Source organism: Rhipicephalus microplus, chromosome 4 (genome assembly GCF_043290135.1).
Source record: "Rhipicephalus microplus isolate Deutch F79 chromosome 4, USDA_Rmic, whole genome shotgun sequence".
NCBI lineage: Eukaryota > Metazoa > Arthropoda > Arachnida > Ixodida > Ixodidae > Rhipicephalus > Rhipicephalus microplus.
The window spans coordinates 168,431,001-168,454,372 of record NC_134703.1 but is presented as its reverse complement, the minus strand read 5'-3'; the positions used below and the strand labels follow the sequence as shown (position 1 = coordinate 168,454,372).

The 23,372-nt window shown below is 42.2% G+C and overlaps 1 protein-coding gene across 2 annotated transcripts in view; it reads left to right on the top strand.

Moving 5' to 3' along the window:
* The window catches only part of Rbcn-3B (WD repeat-containing protein Rbcn-3B), a 169,444-nt gene extending 146,629 nt beyond the window's left edge, over positions 1–22,815 (top strand). For both annotated transcript variants that reach the window (XM_037423573.2, XM_037423571.2), the window contains 8 exons: positions 3,579–3,738; positions 4,769–4,972; positions 5,900–6,086; positions 10,790–11,060; positions 16,509–16,591; positions 18,712–18,811; positions 21,967–22,071; positions 22,413–22,815. In XM_037423573.2, the coding sequence (XP_037279470.1) occupies positions 3,579–3,738; positions 4,769–4,972; positions 5,900–6,086; positions 10,790–11,060; positions 16,509–16,591; positions 18,712–18,811; positions 21,967–22,071; positions 22,413–22,598 (1,296 nt within the window). In that variant the 3' untranslated portion in view covers positions 22,599–22,815. The remainder of the gene's footprint in view (positions 1–3,578; positions 3,739–4,768; positions 4,973–5,899; positions 6,087–10,789; positions 11,061–16,508; positions 16,592–18,711; positions 18,812–21,966; positions 22,072–22,412) is intronic.
* Positions 22,816–23,372: the final 557 nt, after the last annotated feature.

Sequence of the window (23,372 nt, the reverse complement as noted above, 5' to 3'; positions counted from 1 at the left end):
AACACAGTTTAAGCTCATAAATTGGAAATTTGCTATATATAAGATTTGTTACACTGAAATTTGGCTTTTTTTTGTGTGTGTGCAAAGCATAACAGCCAACTTTTTTTTATCTTTTTCACACGAGAGGTGCTACAAGAAATGTCCGAATAGTGGGGAAGTACTTAAAAAAAACTAATTTCAGTAAGAAAAATGTAAACTTCGCTGATCTTAAAGGTTGGTGAATGTTTTTACAATTTGATGCCGCATTGACCAACTCTTTAACACAGTGGCCATATTAGATGTGTAGAGTCAAAATAAATGCAGCCCCAGCCCTCAGTGGTGATTAGTGCAAGGAAGGTGTCGTGCACATTCCACTGCTCAGACTTTCTGTTGAAACATTGGAAATTGCCCAGAGGGGTAAGACATTGCTCTCCACATAGGACAATCAGCGCACAACATTGAAACTGGTCGCATGCCCATCACAAAAGCAAAATGGCTCCCATTTAAAAATGTATGGAAGTGAGGTGAGAGGGGACTGCCTGACTTACAGTGCCCTCATTCATGTATTTCACCACAGTGCACATCCCTCAAGTTTAAAGAATTGAAAAAGATTTAATACGGCAAACCATATTTTGGTTGCTGTTTATAACACTGGTTCAACGGAAGTTTTGCTAGTCAAGTTTCTCTCAGAATGTTGGCTTTTACTGATACAATAGTGTTGTTGCGGGTGACTGCAAGCAGCTATAAAAAGGTTGGTCGGCTACTTGAAGGAGCCGTGGTGCACTTTTCTAACTAATCATCGAATTGCTTTGTTAAAAAAGTTACAAATCGACTGCTCCAAAACCTTTAGAACACGTCAAGCACGAGCAGAGCTACAGGGATTCACCACACACTATGAGCACTCTCTTTTCGTACCAGTGAGTGCACTAATATCTATGCAGATAGGCGATGAAAAGGTGGCAGAAAGCTGCGGCACTTCTCCAGTGCATCATAACTTTGAGCACTTTCGTTATCTTTTTGTTATTGTTTTTGGTTGAACACGTGGCTTACTTTCAATGCGATCGTGCATGCGTGCTCATTATAGCATCTTGCAGTAGCCGTGGTAACTGTGCTCCTATCGGTGCTCGAGTTGCCAAATAATAATGAACTTTAGGTTTATAATGTTGCCACTTCAGTTTAAGGTACCAATTGTTGAGAGAAGAGAGAGCTATTTCTGGCTGACGTTTAGAATTAATTGCAACTTCCAAGCCACATGCTCTCTTATAGTGTTCTAGCTCACATTTCTTGGCAGCCTTGACTGCAAAATGGCAGCGTTTTCTGACCATGCTCAAAAAGTGTTGCCAGGTTTCTTCATGAACATGTCACAGCCGTGGTGCACTCTCTGGGAAATCTAATTTGCTGTAAAGTTGTCTGTTGGCTTCTTTTTACTTGGCATTTAGCCTATTCCTCATAAACTCCTCGCAACTTTGGGACCATGAAAAGCATTCACGATGTTCTAAAACCAAAACATGCGGCAACATCTTTTTTCTTGTTAAATGAGATTATCTAAAAGATAATCTTATCAGAAACATCCAACAGATCACTTGCAAAATAATTCAGAGCTCATTGCATTTAGCATTACTGCCTCTACACTCTACAGTTACTGCTGCTTTACGCTTGATGCATAGTGATACGGAAATCACCATATGAGGCCTTGATACAAGGTCCAGATTGTAAAAAATAGGGAACTATCCTGGTGAAGGACTGCACAGTATGATGTGCTAGGGTATGATATGCTACTGAAACTTTATTTTGTTTAAATCATAGATGAAACATCCTTCATTAACATCAAGCTAAAATATATTGTTCTACAGACATAAACTTATCACAATTGGAATACTAGAAAATTACATTATTCTGAAATTTCATCATTTTTTATATTATGGTTTAACTCTTTTTTTATACCAGGTGTCCCAGCTATTATTAGGAAATAGTTAAAGAATACAGCATTATTGGCAGGCAAGTGAGATCAGTTGTGTAATGCTGACAGCCACCTCCATCCCCACAAGCAATTTTTGTTTTTTATTTAATTTGTTAATTATCATTATTTAACTAAATTTTTAAATGTTGACTTGAGGCAATCAATGAGACTTGCAAAGTTTAAGAGCATCCCCAAAAACAACCTTTCCTTATTTGTGATAAGGAAAGTCTCACCTGTGCCGTTTATTCCAAGCAGCTAAGAATGCCTGTGAAATACAAAAATGCTCGCATGACTAGTGTATTCGCATGGAGTGAACGTGCTGCTCTTAGCCGTGGTTTGAGCGAAGAAAATCAGCTGCGGCTCCAGCTTTGTTGCAGTGGTAGGCCGATACGTTTGCAGTGGTTTCGTGGCCCGCCTTCGCTACAAGTTACACAGTCATGAACACCAACTAGCGGGCAATGGGCCGAGAACTCTCCGCCAACTTATCGGCCTACTGTCATGAGTATGTTGACGTGTGGGAGAAGAGAGAGAACAAGATGAAGAAATAAAATAAAATAAGAGTAGTATTAAATGAAGTAGAATAAAGAAAGAGGAAGGTGGTACATTGAAAAAACGTTGAAAAAAACAAAAAAAACAAAGAAGAGGTTGGAGAACGGGCTCAAGAGGCAACGTGGCTGGCAGAGGGAAGGAAAGAGGGCCGAGGGGATTCGAATGTCAAGAGGCGCAGACAAGCTGTGGTAGTAGTGGCAAGGCGTTCATTCCAAGTCCACCAGCAGAGCTGCTGGCAAGGTGCCCCAGTCTTTGCAGCAGCGTACTGTGACCTGCGGGGCGTGACCAGGAGGGCAACCAGCTAGGCCCAGAAGACCTTTCTCCTGAGGACATGCAGATGTTCTGCAGCTATACCTGAAGATAAGCAATACAGCTGCTGCAAGTACCTGACACAGTAATGACCACCAGCTACGGGGCCTGATGATACAGCATATGGTCGTGCTCTGATGAAGCATCGTTCTTCACGGACAAGACAAGGCTTCATCCCAGCACCAGAGCTGTCAAGTCAAGGCCATCAACCAGTGATCAAACTCTGAATAGCTTTTTAGTTTTGGGACATGGTGTGTGCCTGGAACCTTGGTTTAAATTGTCGGGTTTTTTCTACTTTTTTGGGTGTACGGTATAGTTTTCTCTCACTGAAGGAATTTTAGTTGTCCTTGGTGTTCCTGTTACGTTTTCCACCATTGGTATTATGACACCTACCGACCGCTGCAACGAAGCTGAGTTGTGGCCGCAGCTGACTTTACTTGCTCAAACCATGGCTGAGAACCGTACGTTCATGGTGCGAGAATTCGCTAGTGACGTGGGGTTTGTGGTATTTTGCGAGCTTTCTTTGCAGTTTGAAAAAAAAATGGAATGCAAAAGACTCTCAGTAAAAGGAACCTGAAGGGACTGAGAAAATGTGTTCTATTTTAACATAGCTGGGACATCTGGTATTAGACATAAGAGGTACAACATTTGAAACAGGCACAGAAACATAAGCAAGACACAGTAGGTGCTTGGTAGGTGCTTATATGCCAGAGACTGATTTCTAGTAGTACTATAGCAGCTAACTCTGCACGGTGGCATCGCCCTGATGTCCGGCCTGCAGGGTAACGTGGCCAGCTACCAGGTAGGAAGTGCGGCTAGCAGCAGGGCCTCCTCGGGACAGAACACACCGTCCGGACCCCAGCCCAAGGCCGAGACCCAGTCGATAAGAACCAGCGATGGACAGAACTCGTCCGAGGAAGAAGACGAGGAAGAAAGAGAAGGTCAGGAGAAGGAAAATTTCTAAAGCAGTTTGCCCTTTCTCCAAGGTGTGGCTTTTGATCGTCATTTATCAACAAGATGCATGTGTGAACAAACCAAATATATAACCTAGTATAAATAACTTGAGTGACTGGTATGTTGTGGTGCCTATTTATGCCCAAACAGCATTAGATGTGCAATCATGACAGGAGGAGCATGTCGTCTCGTGTGCATTCAGATGTGTATTATTATTTCTCTGTGCTTACAGCTCTTGAACGCGTACCGACAAAATATAAATATTTTGGGATTATTATTGCTCTAAATAATGACGGGGGTTTTGAGAAAGATATATGTGAATGCATCACATATAATTTTAATTTACTACCTATTTTACTTCCTACTGGGTGTCACTTTATTCCATTTTAATTCTCTACGTTCTTGGTACATTGAAAAGTTTTTTACAATGCTAAAAACTCAGATAAGAGAAGCAGGTTGCATGCAGGCCTACAACTGAACTTTATTTGGTGAAAGATTACATAAAGTGAACGAAAATTCATGACATCAGCTCATTGGCCATCCAAAGTACTAATACAAGAACGCTGCCATCACAATATCACATCTAGATATTGCAGCTCCCTGTCAGCAAGCCTAATAAAATTCACTTCCGATTCTGAAGATGTTGCACATCTTCCTGTCTTCTTTTGTATGTGTTCTTATGGTGCAGTGAAAAAGACTTTCACCAACTAGGCGAGCTTGGCACTTTGCGGCATTATTGGTATGTTCTAGTTGGCCATATTGTTAGCTTAATTCTTGTTTCTCACAAGCTCTCCAGTGCTTTGAGAGTTTCAATGCACGTGCAAGCGCGTTGATACTCTCAAATTAATTCAAAAGTAATGCGTGCAAGCGGAAACAAGAAAACAACACGAACGCCATTGGTGTTCTCTCCTTCTCTTCTCTTTTATTCATGTTTGGACACCTTAGCTTCTTTATGACCAATTATTATCAGCTGTTCTAGGTTTCTGCATTTCGAAAATTGATTTGCTCTGTGTTTAGGCGGAGAGGCGACCACCAAGCACGCCTGGAGCGCTGCTGAGGCCCGCCGCAAACAGTCGACGGCCATTGTTCTTCTGGGTGTGATCGGTGCAGAGTACGGTCACGAGATTGAACAGAGCAAGCGGAAGGGCACCGACGACCAGAAGAAGAAGTCTGTCGTGGATGGATTTGGGCCCACCAACTACTCTCTCGCCTGGCACACCAGTGAGTCCACCTGAATGAGCATCATTTGTACGATGATGGCGACGCATCGCTGCATGAAAGAACGAAGTAACTTTAATATGAGTCTATTAGTTCTCGATGCCAATCTTGGAACTGCTGGGAGTGTGACTAGTTTATTATGTGTACTTGTAGCTGGATACAACTTAATGAAAAAAAAAAAAAAAACTTTAGGCAGCTTCACACATAAGGGTGCCAAGCCTAAAAGAAGTGCAGAGCTGGGCAGTAGCCTTCTTTGTTTCTCTGCGGTTTTGCTTCTTATCTCCTATATTTTCTTTCTTCTCTTTATTTCCATATTTTTCTATATTTTCGGCTATTTTCCTCCTTCTTTCTCTCTCTTTGTATGTCTCGCTTGCTTCCCTTTTATGCCAAGCAACGACAGCGTACGACAACCCAGGCCCCTGAACTGCTCCGCACTTGAAAAATGTTGGCTCCTCCTACTGTCATCACCGTCCCTCCCACAGACAATTTGCATAAATGCTCTACTCAACCACCCATGCTCACCTTCCTTACATCAATTCCTTCTGAAGAGATCCAAATAGTTGTCTTTCCCATGAAGACGAGCATTTGCATCGCTGCTTCCAGGTCGGAAACTTGAACATCTGTAAATGTCATCAAGGTTGCAAAATCGCTGCTCAGCCAAGTGCAATGTAACGACGAACCTTTAGCTCCTGATATGCATAGTATCTACATGAGCCAAGAAAAAGTACTTATGGTTCAAACGAGAACTAGCGAGCATGACTCGTGCACAGGAGAAAAGCAGGCACGCCGCAAGCGGTTCTGTGGGCGAAGCTTACATTTATTTCTGAGGTTGTAATGAACTATAGCTTTTTTACAGTGCTATATTACAATATAAAACATGAGAAACGATCCAAGAGTTTGTTGGTAAACATACTGCGTGACTGCACGCAGGCCAGGCGCTGTCGTACTTGCTGCTGACGCCTGCAACTCCAGCTTTACCTGCACACACGTCACTACGCCGAGCGGCCATCGACCTGATTGGCCGGGGATTCACGGTCTGGCAAGCACACATGGACGTGTCCCGGGTGCTGCTTGGCCTGCTTGAACTATGCTGTGATTCGGACAAGCTCGTGCCCAGGTTGGTGTGTCTTCTCCTACTCGGCCTTGCTATTTTCTTTGTTTTATGCTTTTAAATGCGAACGCTTTTCTTAGTCGAGCTATGTCAGGCATCTGTTGGGGTCCGTCCACCGCGCTCTCTCATAGCAACAGCTGTGGGTGCATGCACCCCTAGCAAGCGGAGCCCCCACCATGTCAAGCTTCGGCATCGGCAGCTGTCAGCAACAGCTTGAGACGCCGCTGTGATACATCAACGCCGAGAACACCGTTTGTTTTGTTCACTTCATAGTACTTTTTAACTGGGCATGCTTGCTACTAAAACTGGACATTCATACCACATTTCTCGTGACAGAAAAACACCACATGGGGCAAACGGCGCTATTGGCTGCATTCTGAGAAAAAAAAAAAGAAGAACATTATTCTTCTAACGTTAGGTTCTCATGTGCAAAACGCCGTTATGAACACTATGCAATGCATTCGCATTTCTTCACGATTCCCTTCGGGAAGGTGGGGGCATTTTTTTTAGGATGCTTCTGCACCATCTTTTGCACTTCTGGTAGCGCTATTTGAATGCAAAGTGTGGTAAGTAAGCTGGGGTTTCAAGAACAGTTTATGAATAGTATTCCTAAAAAGTGCCATTTTCAGGACAACATTGAAGAAAAAACACGAGTGAAACATACAGATGAAATGTCATATAAAGATGAGTACTAGATATAAACTGGGAGATAAATAAAGTTTGAAAAAAAACTTGTGACTTCAGCCATTGAAAAGCCACTGCATGACTGCTCCTTTATGTTTGTTATTATTAAATCTCGTCTGCCAATTCATGCTCCTGTGCACACGTCTCAAGGCGTTAGCATTCCCTTCAGTTTCATGTGCATACATGGTCAAAAGCAGGCATTTAACTTGTAATCATTGTCTCAAGTTATTGTACATTGGAACAGTCTTCTGAAAGACATATATCACCGAAGAAAATTTCTAGTAACCTTATTACATTCCTTGATAATAATGTATAACAATGTTATACTGTACAAAAATGACAGGAATGGTATCAACCTTGTCATTTCTTCTCTTTCCTTCTTTGTTTTCCAAGATTTTATCAGTTCTACTGTACTAACTGTAAAATTTTATTTATAACCTTTTTATTCGGTGCTAATTTTTTTTTATATTCGTTACTCAATGCCCTTCAGTGGGCAATGTAAGATATTATGAATAAATGAATAAAAGCTATATTAGTATGAAGCCCCTGTATGCATATTACCACAACCACTGGCTAGTGTTCCAGCACCATAGTGCTGGCTAACTGTTAGCTACTGTTGGGCTGTGTGATCAGTACGCAGCATTAGTCACAAATGTTTGGCATTTGCAGCAGTTTCCCTTTGATAAGTTCACCAGAATTTCTTTTTGCATGAACATGAAGCAAATTCTTTCAGACTAATGTTGTGCAAGCAGAGACTATAACGTATATTGTGCTGCAGCTGGCTGACTGGATAGTAGCCAATCACAGTGCACTATGTGTTGAGCGAATGGCTTCGTGCTTCACCTGACTTTCATCTATTCTCAGCACGGAGGAAGGAAAGGTAGGAGAGGGCATGCCCAGCCGGCGCGCTACGTGAAAAGTGTAGAGGAAATGACATCATGACGGCCATATTCACTGGGCATAATGGCGGTGTTGCTGTGGTTACGTGTTGCGCAGGGGAGCCGGTCTAGTAGTGAGCGGCCGCGGCTGGCGGTGGCATGTGTGCCTCCCCAGGTCTCGTGCTGAGCCATGGTGGACAATATCCGTGCTCTGCGCCGCGTTATTGGTTACGCAGTGTTCTCTTGGCAGTTACTGTACTCTTAGCAACGTTTACAAATCTTTTTGTCCGTGACGGGGTTTCAACAGTGTGTAGAACGAGTGCATATCCATGTGTCGTGCGGTGGATGACACGGATGAAGCAATTAGTGTTCAGCGAAATTGCGTTGGGCACGATGAGGAAGCGGAACGACGACGAACGCCTTGCAGGTCAGTGACGGTTGGGCAGTGCTCCTGCTTTTGACTACGGACGTCGCTGTTGAGCCCAGCAAGACGCAATGTGCACATACGTAGTTTCGTGTTGGTGTTGTGTGTGTACAGTGACAACTTGCATGTGTGTATTAAAACACCTTTTTTGTTCCGCTTCGTATACTTTCCCTCAGCATTGCATGTAATCTCAACGTAACAGCAACCGCGTTCAAGTGTCACTTGCACCGCGCTCGAAGTCACCACGGTCGCAGAATGCTGACGCCGGTGAGTTTCACGCGTAACACTGACACAGTGGTCGGATGCTGCGTTGGCCGCGTGGCGGAATGCAACCGTAGAAGGCGCACAACCGATTGTGTTGTCTGTACAGTTGCTGAATTAACGACGTGAAAACACTCGCCGTTGTCAGCGCATCTAGCGCGCGTTATCTTGTACTTGCTTCGTTGTCGGTGAGCTGATACTCGCTATTAATACTCGGACGAAATGATTATGCCGAAGTTGTCGCGCTGGCCCAGAGCGTAGAGCCCCGTTCCATTAGTTTCGGATCGTCAGGACAAGCGCTCTGCGCAGCTCACGTGCTTTCCTAGCCGGAGAGAGTCGTGCCTTCTGTTTTACATTGGGATGTAAAGAAGAGAGGAGAATTTGCCCAGTCAATATGGCCGACTTCCGGCCTCATCGCGGCTTCACAACGAGTGACGTCAGGGCCTCTCCTACATTTCCTTCCTCCGTGATTCTCACCAGCTCAATATATGCCATTGTCTTAATATAGCGTAACACTTCAAGCCACCCTTGGTGCTGGCTTAATGACTATGGCATTGTGCTTTTATGCACAAGGTTGGGAGTTTGGCTGCCGGCCACAGTAGTAACATTTCAGTGGGTGCAAAATACAAGAACACCTGTGCATTTATATTCTAGCAATCATTGAAGAACCTTGCATGATCAAAATTCACTCGGAGCTCCCACTATGGCATGCTTCACAACCGTCTCTTGGCATTGACATGTAAAATAAGAAAAAGAAAAGAAAAAGGGCTTTATGCTGATTTGCTGTTTTTTTTTCTGTAACAAATCTTGGCAAACTCTGTCACTGAGGAATCATTACAAATGCACATGTTGCAGCACTGTCTTATAAGAAACTCTGCAGCAAAACTTTTACCAAGTTCTGCATTGCCATGTGTCCATGTTATTGTCCTGGGATGAATTCAAAAAGAAATTTGATAATAGATGCATGCCAGGAGTTCTTGAACTGACAAATTCAAGATAAAAGCAGATAAGAAAAATTGGCATACCTTTTAGTATTTCACACGCCCATTGAGATGTCATGCTGTTTCGAGTCAAAACATGGCATGAGTGTTGTAATGGTAGAGCCTTTCTGTACATTGTAGCTTTGGTAGTGCAAGCTGCCATTGTAATTTCTGACAGCATTGTTCAACCATGTTGCACGTTGCGCCAACAGCTGAAAAATTATTGCGACTGCAACAGATAACACAGCTAGTCTGAGCAAATTGAGATCGGGAGTTTTGCTGTGTAGATATAAAGGGTTTCGCCACAATGCAGAAATGCGATGTGAGACGGTGCTTTTTTGTAAACCATTAAACGGCACTTTTTGTGTCAGTTGCACACGAAACAAAATTTTAATATACAAGTTTGTCTATTTTTTTTGCCTCTAACAAACATTTCAAATTTGATATTCCTCGTATCCAGTACATTGTAAGCATGTGCAAAAACTTGTGTAGATACTCCTGACCAATCAACACCCTCAGCGTAATGATATCACATTCCCTCCCCAAAATAGTTGACAAACAATGCTGCGTTGCTGCAGAAAACAATTTTGTTCAAAAACAATGTCCAAGCATGACTCTGTAGAACACTTGGTACATTATTTTTCACAAAAGAAAAAAGTGAACATTCATGTTGATGTGAAAGTATTGTGCATGATATCTTGCACAAATTCATAGCATACTCCAAACTTATAGCATGTCTAATGCACTGCTTAACGCTCGCTTCCTCTCAGTATAAAACCTCTGCCATTATGAGTCCTCTTAGTGAAACAGGAAAATATAAAGCGTTTCTTATTTAGGCATTTCTAAATAGGTCAAAAGCAAAGCTTTTGAAGTTTCTATAACTACTAAATAGCACACACCGTCAAAATAAGCCTACATATATACCTTTATACTTACATGTTCTCTGTATTCCCTGTAGACATAAATATTGTATGTCATCAAGTTTTTTTTTCACCTTTCAGAAAACTGAAAACAGGCATGTAGCATTTTTCAGTGCTTCCAGTTGCACTGAAAGCTTCATTCTGAGATAAATGATGTCTGCAAATTAACTTCTGAATGGCTTTACTGAACAGTTGGTGTTGTTTGCTATAAGCAATAAGGAGCTCTAGTCGTCGTGAGAGATGTAGAGAAGGTGCAAAAAACATCGTGGAACGTTGTGCTATTTGCCTTTTCTATTTTTGCTAGTAAGTACTATTGTAGTATGTGTTTGTTGTACGTGCTTGGCTTGTATTTTTATGAAAAGTTCAAGAAAAACGGGTATTTCTGTCTCTATATGATTTTCTACTCTCCGCCTAGCACGTTGTAGAACACCACATGGTCAAAATTTCTGTAGTCCTTCATGTCTTTCATAATCTTATTGTAGTTTTGGGACGTGAAACGCCACATATTGTTAATAAATATTCACTCGCCTCAGAAGTGCCTCTTTTTTCATCTGTCTTCCAGCATGTCGTACGGACTGCCGCTGACTCCAGCGGCAGATTCGTGCCGCACAGCGCGGCACGCGCTGTCCCTGATTGCGACTGCGCGTCCGCCAACGTTCATCACAACGCTGGCGCGTGAAGTGCACCGCTACAACACGCTCGCTCAAAATGCACAGTCGCTCAACATATCACTGCACCAGACGGTGTTGAGCCGCGCACGTCCCGAGATATTGCGCATCGTCGAGCTGCTCATCGACAAGATGCAGACAGAAGTTGCTGACCTGCTTGTCGAGGTGAGTTGAAACTAAATTAGCATCAAATCTTGTTCCTCTGACGTCCTGAAATTAAGGCATGATTATAAGACATGCTGTATTGAAAAACCTCTTTATAATTTTCTCTGACATTTCTTTAAACTGCACCTAAATGTGTGTGCATGGGCACTTGATGCGTTTTGCCGCAGTGTCGTTGGCTAAAGTAAAAAGGTTTAAAAATTTCAAAATCATAACACAAGGCATTTAGTTTGGTGAGGCTGGCTGTATATCAAGCAAAATAATTTAGGCTATTTACCGTAAAGGGTCTGCCTATTAATTAGGTTTTTTTTAGAACGAAGTAAGATATCGCTGACAGTGATACGTCCCTGCTTGTTACACATTTGAAATGTCAGTCCTGTTTCAGACAATTTATTATACAATGCTTTCATATGTTACATTCAGCCAGGTTATATAGTTTTTAAAGTTTTTCGTTAAACCATTTCACATGACCAAAAAGTTGAGCTGCACCTAGTCCATGCAAATTAGTAAACCAGCTGGCATTGGCTCTCTTCTTCTTTTTTATCTTAGGATTCACTATAAATAAAGACAGTTTGCTCTTGGTGGTCTACATTTGAAAAGTAAGGATAGCTATTGTAAACTTTTCTGTATCACCTAGTACAGTGAAATTTTGACACATTTTTTACAGAAACCACTAAATAAGACGTATTATGGAAAAATCGTATTACCCAGAGAGGTTGGCCAGGAGTAATGTTAACTGGCAATGTTAAGAACAACATATTAGAGGAAGAAATGCATTATGCAGAAATGTATCAATGAGATTCCACTGTAATTTGGCAGATATTAAGGCTTGTGGCCAGCAGACCCACTGAGCTTGACATGATAGACAGCCAATGTAGGTATTTCTTCCATGCGTGTGTCTTCTGGGGGAACAAAAGAGAAGAACAAATAAATAAAAGAGACAGGAGAGAAATACAAGAGAAAGAGTAGGAAAGAAATAGACAGACAAGAAGCAGACAGCAACAGAGAGACGGGATTTTGCTACTGAAGGTCATGTAATTATGATTGTGGTAATTATAACCATGCTAATTAATATCTGGCCTATTAGGATTGTGCTAGTTAAGGCCTTGTTAATATAGATAGGCCATAAGCTCTGCTGTTGGTCCTGCTTCGCACCACTGTTATATGCTACCAAACTTTTTTTATATATCATCAGAAACGTAGCGACAGGGTCTTGTATGAGTGTCACACTGTGTGCATGCTGATCATGCTAAGCCCAATTGGGACCGAATTTCTCTACAGTGATTTGCTTCCTTTTGGAGCTTGTAATAATCATGATCAAGTTTAGAACTACTTAACATATAATGAAGTGAAGAACGATAGGTATGACATTAAAGGAGCAGTGACACCAAATTTCATTCTCGGGATGTAGTGTTCATTCGACTGCTTGGTATGCATGAGTTGTTTAGTATAGTATGAGTCACGTCTGTAAGGCAGAAGTTACAGTCTAACTCCGCTACAACAAATGCCGCTTCACCGAAATTCACGATTCCCCGTCAGCAATCCACAGGAGTCAATGCATAAATATTGTCGCCACAACGAACACTTTTTCTTCAATCATCCCGCTTCAACAAAATTTACGATGCAATTCCAGGCTCAGATACTTATTGCTATGCAGTAAACCCAATTTTCAACATTTCCATGCATTTTCAGAGCCTGAAAATGCATCAACGAAGTCTAAAACACGTATTGGCACCACCTGAAACTGCCGCTATACCGTCGCTGTTAAGCAAGCATGGGCGCTGCCATTGCTTGATAGTGATGGCAATTAGACTGCCCTGCTTTTGTTTTGCCACTGGCTTGCTTTTGAGTCGCAGACGATTCGAAGCTGAAGCTCAGTTGCTCAGTTCATGGTTTTCTTCTCGCAGCTGCTGGGTGCAACCGCGGCACGATGCCTTTTTCAATTCCGATGCTTATCATTATGTTCGCACTTGGCCAGTGTGGTAACTAATCAGAGCGGCTATTTGTCTGCCTTATCAACGAAATCAGCTAGCCGCAAGTGATGGATGATAAGAATGGCATAGAATAATGCAAAATTCGCTGTTTATGAATCCCTGCCTCTGTCTCGGCGTTGTCGCGTACTTTCGACGGCGGATAGCTGCTGGTGCTAACGTGTTAACGCAACATTCTGGTTCGTTCACAAAGGTGGTTTTAGGCGTTTTTTCAGTGTGCTTTTCACCATTGCCTTGCTATGCATGGGTGAGAATCACGTCGTGCCACTGCTGGGAAAGAATAGGAAGCAGCGGACATTTTTTAAATTTTGATAATAGATGTTCCTTTGTTTTGCTTGCTCAGATCAGGGATATTTTTTTGATTTCACTACAACGAAATCGTCTCTTCAACGAAATTTTTTCGGCACCTCGTCAGTTTCGTTGTAGTGGAGTTCGACTGTATTCTATTTCGAGCGCAAAGAGCGTCCAAGGCTCATCAGCGCGTTCCGGACCATGAAACATCGACACTATTTTGACGTGTTCGGCAAGGTCCCGGGCCACACCTCAGGGACTGAGTGACCTTAAGCGAGCAGCAGTGGCGTTGACAATTTAAGTGCTGTCATCACGGTGTCTACAAGTGACATTGTCTTGCAGCAACGCCTGCTGTCTAGCAATGCCTTCACTTGCTTTGTATTGTTTGGCTCTTGCGTTCTTTTTCTTTGCCAACGATGCACGCAGTTGTCATGTCACTTTAGGTTGAATGTGAACACCTTTATTGGGGCTGTGTCTGGTGACGATGATGCATTATAGAATCATCATCATCGACACAGCAGAAGGGGATAGCAGCTCTCAACAACTCGGTATGCCTTGTGTAACTACGCCTTTGCCGGGCAAAGCCACATCTGTTAACATCACTCCTTACCCGACATGAACACTGTGAAGGGTCTTATCAAAAGCTTTTTGAAGCACTGGTGTGGCTCAGTGGTAAACTACTTACAGCCACGCAGAATACCTGCATTTGATTTTGGCTTGAATTGATACTTTTATTTTTATCATATGGGCTTTCTTTTTGAATGCCCACAGCAGCCAGCATCTGATGAGGCACTCATGACTCTTGCTTAAAAAGGTGGCCAACATTGTAGTTGACCTTCGTTGAAAAACTGGAGCAGGGCCGGTAAGGTCATGAGATGGATGGATAGCTGATAGCCAGTTATAGCAACTATATGGACACTAAGAGATAAGAACTGTAACCAAGTATGGCAGAAAGATGATGGAGTGATTAAATGAAATGGAATTGGCTTGTGCATGATAGAGCGAACTGGAGATCATTGGACAAGGCTGTTGCCCTGCTGTGGACACAAAATGGGCTGATGATGATTTTAACATTCCTGCTGGATTTTTCATTAAGAAAAGAATGTTTCATTAGCTATGCTTTGTATGAGAGGCCAAATTTTGATTCCAATATATTTTGATATAATATAATAAATTTCCAAATATTACCCATTTCATTATATCGAAATTAGTTGTTTTTGGTGCAATGGTACGTTAGTAAGCTTTCTCGTTCACTTTTCCTTACATAGCAATTTTTTAAGCTTTTCTAAAAGCTGTTGCATGCTAATTCAAACTCCACTTCCTATGGTGAAACTCCACTTTGGCTCTCTATTTAATTAAGAGAATTTCATTCAAAGCTGGCTACCGTTTTCACAAGACCATTTCGCATCTCACAACTTCTTCAAAAAAACAAAAACTATAAGTTGGTATAAAATATAAGTATATTGTTGGGGCTCATGTCCTAATTTTCGTGACGTTCTGCTATTTCAATAGACACAAACAAAACTGAACATGGTCAAGCTTCACTGCAACGAATTCACATCTGGCAGAAAAATAACTTAATTGTTATACTAAATTTTTTTTGTGGGCACAGATTCGTTACGTGCTTACACTAAAGAAATGATTTATTTCATCTTATCTGACTTGTCATGGGATTCATCTTCAAGGTGTTGTAGTGTGACTGTACAGAAAAAATAGGCTTCCACGAAATTTGAAAAATGTTTCATCTAAACAGGATGTGGTAAGCTTCTCCTGTGTATGTATGTGGGAGTCGTTGCACGCTCTTTGTCCATGCAGTGTGGAAAACGTTGATAATAGCCTCGTCTGTCAACTAAGGCATTATTCATCAGAAATGTGCATGCTTTTGCCTTATTACCTGTCCAGTGTTCAAGATGCAACGTTTAAAAATCTCAGCTTAATATTGTGTATAATATTAGCTCAATATTGTTGTTACTTAAAAGAGCTCTTTATATTTTTTCAGCATGCACAGAAACACTGCCGATCAGCAGTCAAGGCTACTGAGAACATGCGAGCAAAACATTATAGTTCAGCATGTGGATCGAAATTCACAATTGATTTTTATAGTCAGTTAGAAATCATTCCCTCTTTCTACATTCCATATACCCAAATGTCCAGGCCATATGTCGAAATTCACGGCCATTGGCTGACTTGAGCATCGCTAGCTGCATAGTTGCCGAGGTCACTGCGGTAGGCTGCCATGTGCCCACACATGCACTAACAGTCACACTGAAAGTAAGCCGTATGCCTGAAGGAAAAAAAAAAACAGAGCTCAAGGTCATGGCATGCTGGCGATGTGACTTCTTTCCCCCTTGCCATGCCTCCCTGCTTAGCATCAACGTGCCCGTTAGGGTGATAGAAGGGGGAACGCTGTCCACCACGGTGGATCAGTAGCTGAGGTGCTCGGCAGCTGGCTCGAAGGTCGCGGGTTTTATCCTGGCCACGATGGTCGCATTTTGGTGGAGCCGAAATAGTGGAGACTCGTGTATTGTGCAGTGTCAGCGCATGTTAAAGAGAAATTTCCTGAGCCCTCCTCTATGGCGTCTCCTATAATCATATCGTGGTTTTGGGACATAAAAGCCCAGATATTATCAGAAAAGGGAAGGCTAATACAGCGTGCGACAAACCTCTGTAACACTGCTCGTACTTGACAGATTCTAAACAATTTTGTAGCAGTCAGTTCGTGAGGCTATCAACTCTTTTACTGAAGTCATTCAATCGTTACTTGGAAAACTTTCGCAAAGACTTTTTTATGAGCCCAGCAGCCCCACATTTCAAGGATGAAGAGCATGAAATTGTCTATGAATGAGTACACTAATGAACAAGATGCAGGCACTGACAGCAGAACTGTTAATTTGCAAGTTGCATCAAACTCAGCAAGAAGTTCAGCATGTGTTCTTTTCGTCTGTGTGCTAAGTGTTCACCAGCAATGCCCCACGCTACATCCTTGAAATATTGTATCAACTAGCCCAAAGGTTGATGCTTCTACGTCTCGCATGTGTTTCCACACCTGTGCGTCCACAAGTTCTTTGATAGCACTCATTGGTGCATTCGTGCAGACTACACCTTAGCAAATTGTGCAGCCGTGCTCACATTGCTGGGCTCTTCTTTTTTTGTCTTGCGTGTTGCTCAGGTGATGGAGATTGTCCTGCACTGCCTCGATCCTACGCAGCTGAAGATGCGTGGGCTCAGTGAATTGTTCCCTGCCATCTGCAAGTACGTTCTCCACTCTGCTGTTCATTTTTCAACTCCTTGATGAGTTTGCTGGGTTTAAGTTTTTAACAGCAAAGCTGTTGAATTTTAGAACATCAGAGAGCTGAGCCAGTAAGTAGGCATCATTCGAAAACGACAGGACGTGCAAACATGGACACAAAAAAAGAGGTCTTGACACCACAAATGCTGAGCCAGCATTTGTGATGTGTTCGTCTTTGCATACCCTGTCCTTTCAGAAGGAGGTGTTAAAGGCCGAGGTCAATCCCTGAAGTGTGTCCTCCACCCAATCCTGGCAAGTATGCACTATGAAAGTAGAATAAGCTGCACTATCCTGTCCTGTCCTGGTTGCGCTATATAACCAACAAGCCCGCCGTGCAACCTTAGTCCGCTACTCACCATTGGGTCACTAAAGATGAAGTTGGGGGCTCAAGTGTGTGCTACCATGTGAAAATGAAAAAAAGGAAAGAGGGAAAGAACTTAAGACTAGGTGGTAGACATTTGGCTGGAAGAGCAGTAGGAAATTATGTATAACCTCATTTGTACTACTGCTGGCCATGCCTAGCAATGCGATGCCATTAGCTCCGCAGTTTAATCAGCCTTCGTGATGCTTAAGTCTGTAAAGCAGTTGGAAACATTTTGACTTTTCTTATCGCACAATAGCTGCTTTTTTATTTTTGCTTTTTTTTTTGCTGTGGTTGAGTTCACACTCCCTGACCGATATGAGGCTTGGCGGGTGCTACTAAAATGTTTGCATAAAGGAAAATCAGAACTACTAAATTTGTCTTAAATAAACTTAGTTTATTTCACAAGTGATGGAAAGTACAGTGCGACATTTCCAGGCTTTTAGGCATGTGATCGCTTTCGCAAGATCTCATGTGACTCGCACGAGATGCATTAACAAATGACATGATCCAGAAAAATTCCAAAGGCATCACCTTTTCACAATGATGAAAACACTATTCTACTTGTGCAAAAGTCAAGAAAAAAAATTTCAGAAATGAAAGATGTGAGGATGTTGCAAAAAAGTGAGCATGTTGCAAAAAAGTGAGCATGTTGCAAGAATATTGCCCAGGTTTGGCATGTTACTGTGTGCATCTACATCTGTCTTTACTTATGAGATGTGCATCTTGGCCATTGTCATGCCATCTTTACAGATAGACAAAAGTGCATTCAGCGACCACTTTTCAATACCTGATAATTATCGCATGTTCTCTGTCCAAGAGTCAAGGCATGGCACTTCTCTCACCTAATCACTGGCCTTATAGGCTCAGACATTCCAGAATAAAGTTAACTGCTTGAAAAAGTTGTCCGGGACCATGTCACTGCTTGACCTCATCATTACCTAAAAAAATTTAGATCAGAAAAGGATGAAATTTGCAAAATCTTATTTCGAACTAGGGCAAAAAAGAAACACAGCGAAAAAAAGTTTTCATTTTCAAAGGGCAACAAGGGTCACCCACAGGCATGAACGCTAGTTGTAAACACGGTAAAAACACCCTCGACAAATGCGAATCCTGGCTTTCAGCACTTCAAATAAATTTTAGCTGATTCGCAAAGACGAATAAAATCAGTTGTTGGGCTACCCATTATGAAAAGTAAAAAATTAGTTGCAAAACAGGCACAATGTCCGGCCTAAGTCTGTGTGAGCTGCTTCTTGCTGTTCTCATGGTTTTCATCATCTACTAGAAAACTTATTCTGCTGCTCACCCTTGGAATATGGGGAAGGAATACTCTGGGCATCAAATTTACAAGTTTTCAACAACACCGAGCGGTTTGCCACTGTTTAGTTTGTTTCAAAAGTCATTTCCACGATTGTTGTTATAGGTACCAAAGAATATCTAATTCAACACACCTTGGATGCATAGAACTTGCAGTGCAAATCACTAAGACAGGCTTTTCAGTTCAGCAGCTTGGCAGATCTACTACAGTTGGCGACTAGTATACTGGACGACCTAGGTTTCACCCTGCATCCCTTTCTTTACCGGTAACTGATGTGTGCCACAGTTGATGGTGTGAGTGTAGTTATGTATGTGCAACTGAATACGTAGATGCATGGTGGCTTCTTTTCATGTCACACTTTTGTTCTTTCAACTGTTCTGAAATCTGTGTTGCCTTCTGTGCAGATTTCACAATGTCAGCTACTGTGGGGCAACACGGCGTATTGCCGTTGGAGCAAAGAGCGGCAGCCTCACTATCTACGAACTGAGGGCCTCGAAGTCACAGGTACATCCATTATTTCTCTCTCTTTTTCTTCTCTTTGTTGTGCATTCTGCAATTCAAGGCGTGGAAGAATTATTGCTTCAAAAGGTTAACCCCTTGTTGAAGGTTTTTCCAAACAAGGTTTGTCCCTCTGTTTGCAGGATGCGCTTTGTTGCATGCTGTCCACTACCATAGGCAAATCGGTGTAACTTATAAGCCTTCCATGTCTCTTCTGTGGCTATTTTTCAGTGATGGAAATGTTGCAGTCACCTCAGATATGCTAGTAAGCTTTAGGAATAGAGACTCTTAATGAAGCTGCATTCATTGTATCCAAATGTTATCTACGTATCTTACTAGGACAAAGAAATGATTAAAGTGGACTGCAAGTTCTGTGCCAACTATGAGAGTGCTGTCAATATTAATGCATCTCATCATGCAATGACTGGCCTGTGATTTACTGAATCATTTAATTTTTTTATTGTTCTTTCTTACTTCTGCACATGCAATCACTGCTAAATACGAATGTATAGTAGTTATTTATTGTTGTTGTTTTCTTTTTGCCTGTTCAATTTATTTCTTAACTACCGTATTTACACGATTGTAAGACGACTCGAATGTAAGACGACCCCCCCCAAAATCGCATCTCAAAAAAAAAAAAAAAAAAAAAAGGGCGCACGCATTTTACACAAGGGAAATTTATTCACGTGGTTGCGGAGGATTATTCATCGTCGCTGGAGTCGTCCTCGCTGGTGCTGCTGCCGTCATTGCTGCTGCAGTCCCACAGCACGTCGTCGTCAAGTGCGAGTCCACACTTCGCGAACGACCGCACCACGGCATCGCGTGGGATGGCCGCCCATGCGGAGAGGACCCACCCGCACACAGTAGCCAGGGAGGCTCTCCTCACACGCCCGCTTGGCGTAAGTTCGCGGCTTCCTGACGAGCGCCGAGTGTTCTTCGAGCCTACGGCACTCATGTCCGACAGAAGTGACTCGAGAGAGCCGGTCGTGGACACAAGCGACAGGAGCACGCGGCGACGCGCCCGCTTAGAAAATTGTATCACAAAGAGGAGCTCTTCTGTCAACTACCAATACCCCCCTACGGCGGCTCTTCCATCGATTACCGGTGCTCCCTCAAGAGCCGTGCGCTCGTCATAAAGGCACTCGTAATGCGCGCAGTAGATGCTAAAAAAAGAAAAGCTTTTGTATAAGCACGCGGAAAACTATGCGCTTTGGGTTGAGCGGGAAACTATTCGAGATGACAATACATGGTTCGATTTCGATTCTAAGGTACATGGTTCGATTTCGATTCTAAGACGTCCCCCCAACATTGGATTGTCAAATTTGAAAAAAAGGGTCGTCTTACAATCGTGTAAATACGGTACTATTTATGTTCTTTCCATTGTGATAAGTCCTTCGGCTCGACCACAGATTTGTAAAGGCTATTTTCATCATTCGTTTGTGTGATGCATTCTTTCAGTTTGGAATAATTTGAACTAAGGCATCTTTAGTTTAATCTCAGATACATTGTATGACTCATGGGCATCATCAATGTGGAATGTATCACCCCAGTCTATTTCGCGAACAGCTTCTCTGAATTTATCAAGTGATTGGGCCAGTATCGTTTGATGCATTGTCTTTCCCGTGCACTCACTTTTAATTGAATATTTTTATAATCATTAACGCAAAGCTCATGGATGCTTAATATTGCTAATCAGTTCTTCAGAATTCCGCAGTGTGGCTGAAAGGTTGTTTATAAAAAAGAAAAGTGATAACCATTCATTTTGTAGCACAAAGTTGGTGCCAGGTTCAATACCCAGATCCAGATGAATTTTTGTCCACTAAGAAAACCAGTAGTTGTCAATCTTCTCTATTATGACTTATCCACCATCTTGTGGGATTCCATAGAACTTGTTTGCACAAAGAAAATTTTGTTTAATATATGTTGAAGAGGCCTTGAAAACTTTTCAGTTCCCCTCTTTTTCATTATTTAATTTGTCAATATTGGAGACTAATAGTTGTAGGTACCTGCAGGACTAATAAAAAGCTTATGGTATATTGAAATACCTCATTTTTCAACTACCCAGAGAAATTGCTGCATGACTGCTGACAGCATCAGCATGAAATGGTGCTCATGACAACGGTTATGCCAGTAAAAGTCAAACTAGAACCGCATGCAGGTTTTGCAGGCTGACTTGAGTTTTGTTTAGTAATAAAAAAATTTGCGTAATGGTTGTTGAGAGCTCATAAACTGCCAAATAAAGTCCTATTACCACATTCTTTCAAGCTTCATTCACTTAGCATGGAAAAGCGGCACAGTCAAGCGAGAAAGTTGTTGTGCTCAAGCAACAATGCTATGCCGGCGTTCTGAAACAAACTGTAGGCAAACTGTAGGAGTTCCACACATGCCAAACGTACAACTAAACAAACACGAGAAGGGCTTCACAGAAAAAAAGATCAATTCTGCTTGTTTGTTGTGTTTAGATGCTTTAAATTTTTTTCTTCTTTGTGGCGCCAGATGCCTTGCTCACATTTTTCTGTGGTAGGCAGGCAGGTGAACACAGCACCAGCAGTGCCACGGGGAGCCTCTTTCAACGCATGAGAAAAAAAATAACTAAAAAAAACACTCAAATTACTCTTTTAACCTAGATAAAGCAACCAAAAGTAGATAAAAGGCAATTTTAAGCTTTACATACTTGTTTTCAGGTAAAAGAAGCCTAGGTGCCGAGTTTTTTGGCCTTACAATAACCTGAACCACATTAGGTGTCATACTTTTACAGCTTTCAGAGGCAAATTAAAAATTTAATTCCTTCTTTACTTCCACAAACACGCTCATTGTCGCCGATGTGATGAGGAATCTTTCCATCTCCTCCAAAATTAAAGAAATTTTTCTTGGCAGTAGACAGTCCCTTTAAGTGAATGTGTAAAAGGCCGTGCAAGTTTTTTTTTTGTCTGTGCATTATTTTCCTTGTTTTAAAAAGTAGAATATGACTTGAACATATTTTATGTGCATTGTTCATGTTGTTGCATGTTAAGCATGAATCTTTGACAGGAATTAGTCCAGTTGACCAAAAGACAGTTCGAATTCTTCACTGTGATTAAGAAGGGAAAGATACTCGAATATGCGTCTGTTTTATTTTTCTTGGTTCTTCTTTATCACTGAGGTTGCTTCTCTTCCTGCAGATAATACCGGCCCACTCAACAAGCGTTGTTGCCTGCACATTCTCCCCTGATGGCAAATACCTGGCCACCTATTCCAGTGGGGAGAACAAGCTCTGCTTCTGGCAGGTAATAATCTACAAACCAACAAACAAGAACTACCAAAAAAAACTCAGAACATAAATAGAATACTAAACAGGTGATGCCAGTCAAATTCCAAGCAAGAAAAGCTTTACATTTAGAATTGCAAAGAGAAGGTAGCTGTAGTTGGGCTAGCCATGCTTAAGTGTAATGTTAGTTCTCAAAATGTAATACCTACAGGCAGGTTTTCAGTGATCAGTACGTCATTCTGGCTTTGTTTTAGGTTTCACTTGAAAGTCTCTTATACATGTCTTTGCTTGCCCCAGATGCTATAGCTTGCTGACAGCATGTTGACAGCATTCCTCTGTTTTCTTTTTCTCCTACAACAGACTGCGGCCGGTCTCTTTGGGCTGGGCAATGCGCAGACGCGCTGCGTGCGCACCTACCCGACGCCTCCGCTGCCGGACAGCGTACGTGCCAACTCGCTCAAGATGGCGTGGCTAGTGTGGATCGCCAGTCGCACCGTCAGCCTCATGCTGGCAGACGGCTCCGAGCACCGATTCACCCTCAGTTAATCCGCTTTATTCCTCTTCGCCGGAAATGCATACTGCCCCTGCCGTTTGTTACAATTATGGCTGTGCCGGCATCGCAGCCTGAAGGTCAGGGGCGCCCCAGCGCATTGTCACGTGCTTGTCACTCATGTGCTGCCGATGTGTGTCGAATAATAGTAAGGGGCAAAAAGGTCAAAAGTCTTGATGAGAAGAAGAATATGTATGCCTCGTCTTTCAAGGAATTTATTGCTGTATATTCCCACAAATTGTCACTTCCCAGCTTGCAATTTGAGAACTACATGGTTCGATTTGTGGAATGAATTGCGGAAAGCGGTGCAAGAAGAAACTCGTATATCGTCGCTTGTTAAAAAGAAGCCTGGGTCTGTTTGCCTTGGCTTAAAATTGACAGGTCTATAGGTTATATTTCAGTCTCGGCGGTTTATGATGACATAAGGTAGCATCTCAATGGTTTTAGCGGTTTATGATGACAAAGACTCTGAGCAGTCATTTCGCCTATGGTGTGTTGTGTAATTGTATGCGCATAATACATGATCTGTTGAATTACAATCTAGAAGGCCCAAAGCGATGCTTTTTGCACAGCCATTTAAAACACTCCCTGTGTATATAGGGGTCATCACTGGCACCAGTTGACTGATGCTGCTCGGAGCAGGCCATTACTGTGTGGATAAGAAATCCTCAGTCATTTAAATTGAGTAATTAATGTAACATATTACTATTTGCTGTGCGAGAGGTTTATCAGCCTTTTTACAGTGGAAAAACATTTGTAGAAGGAGGTTA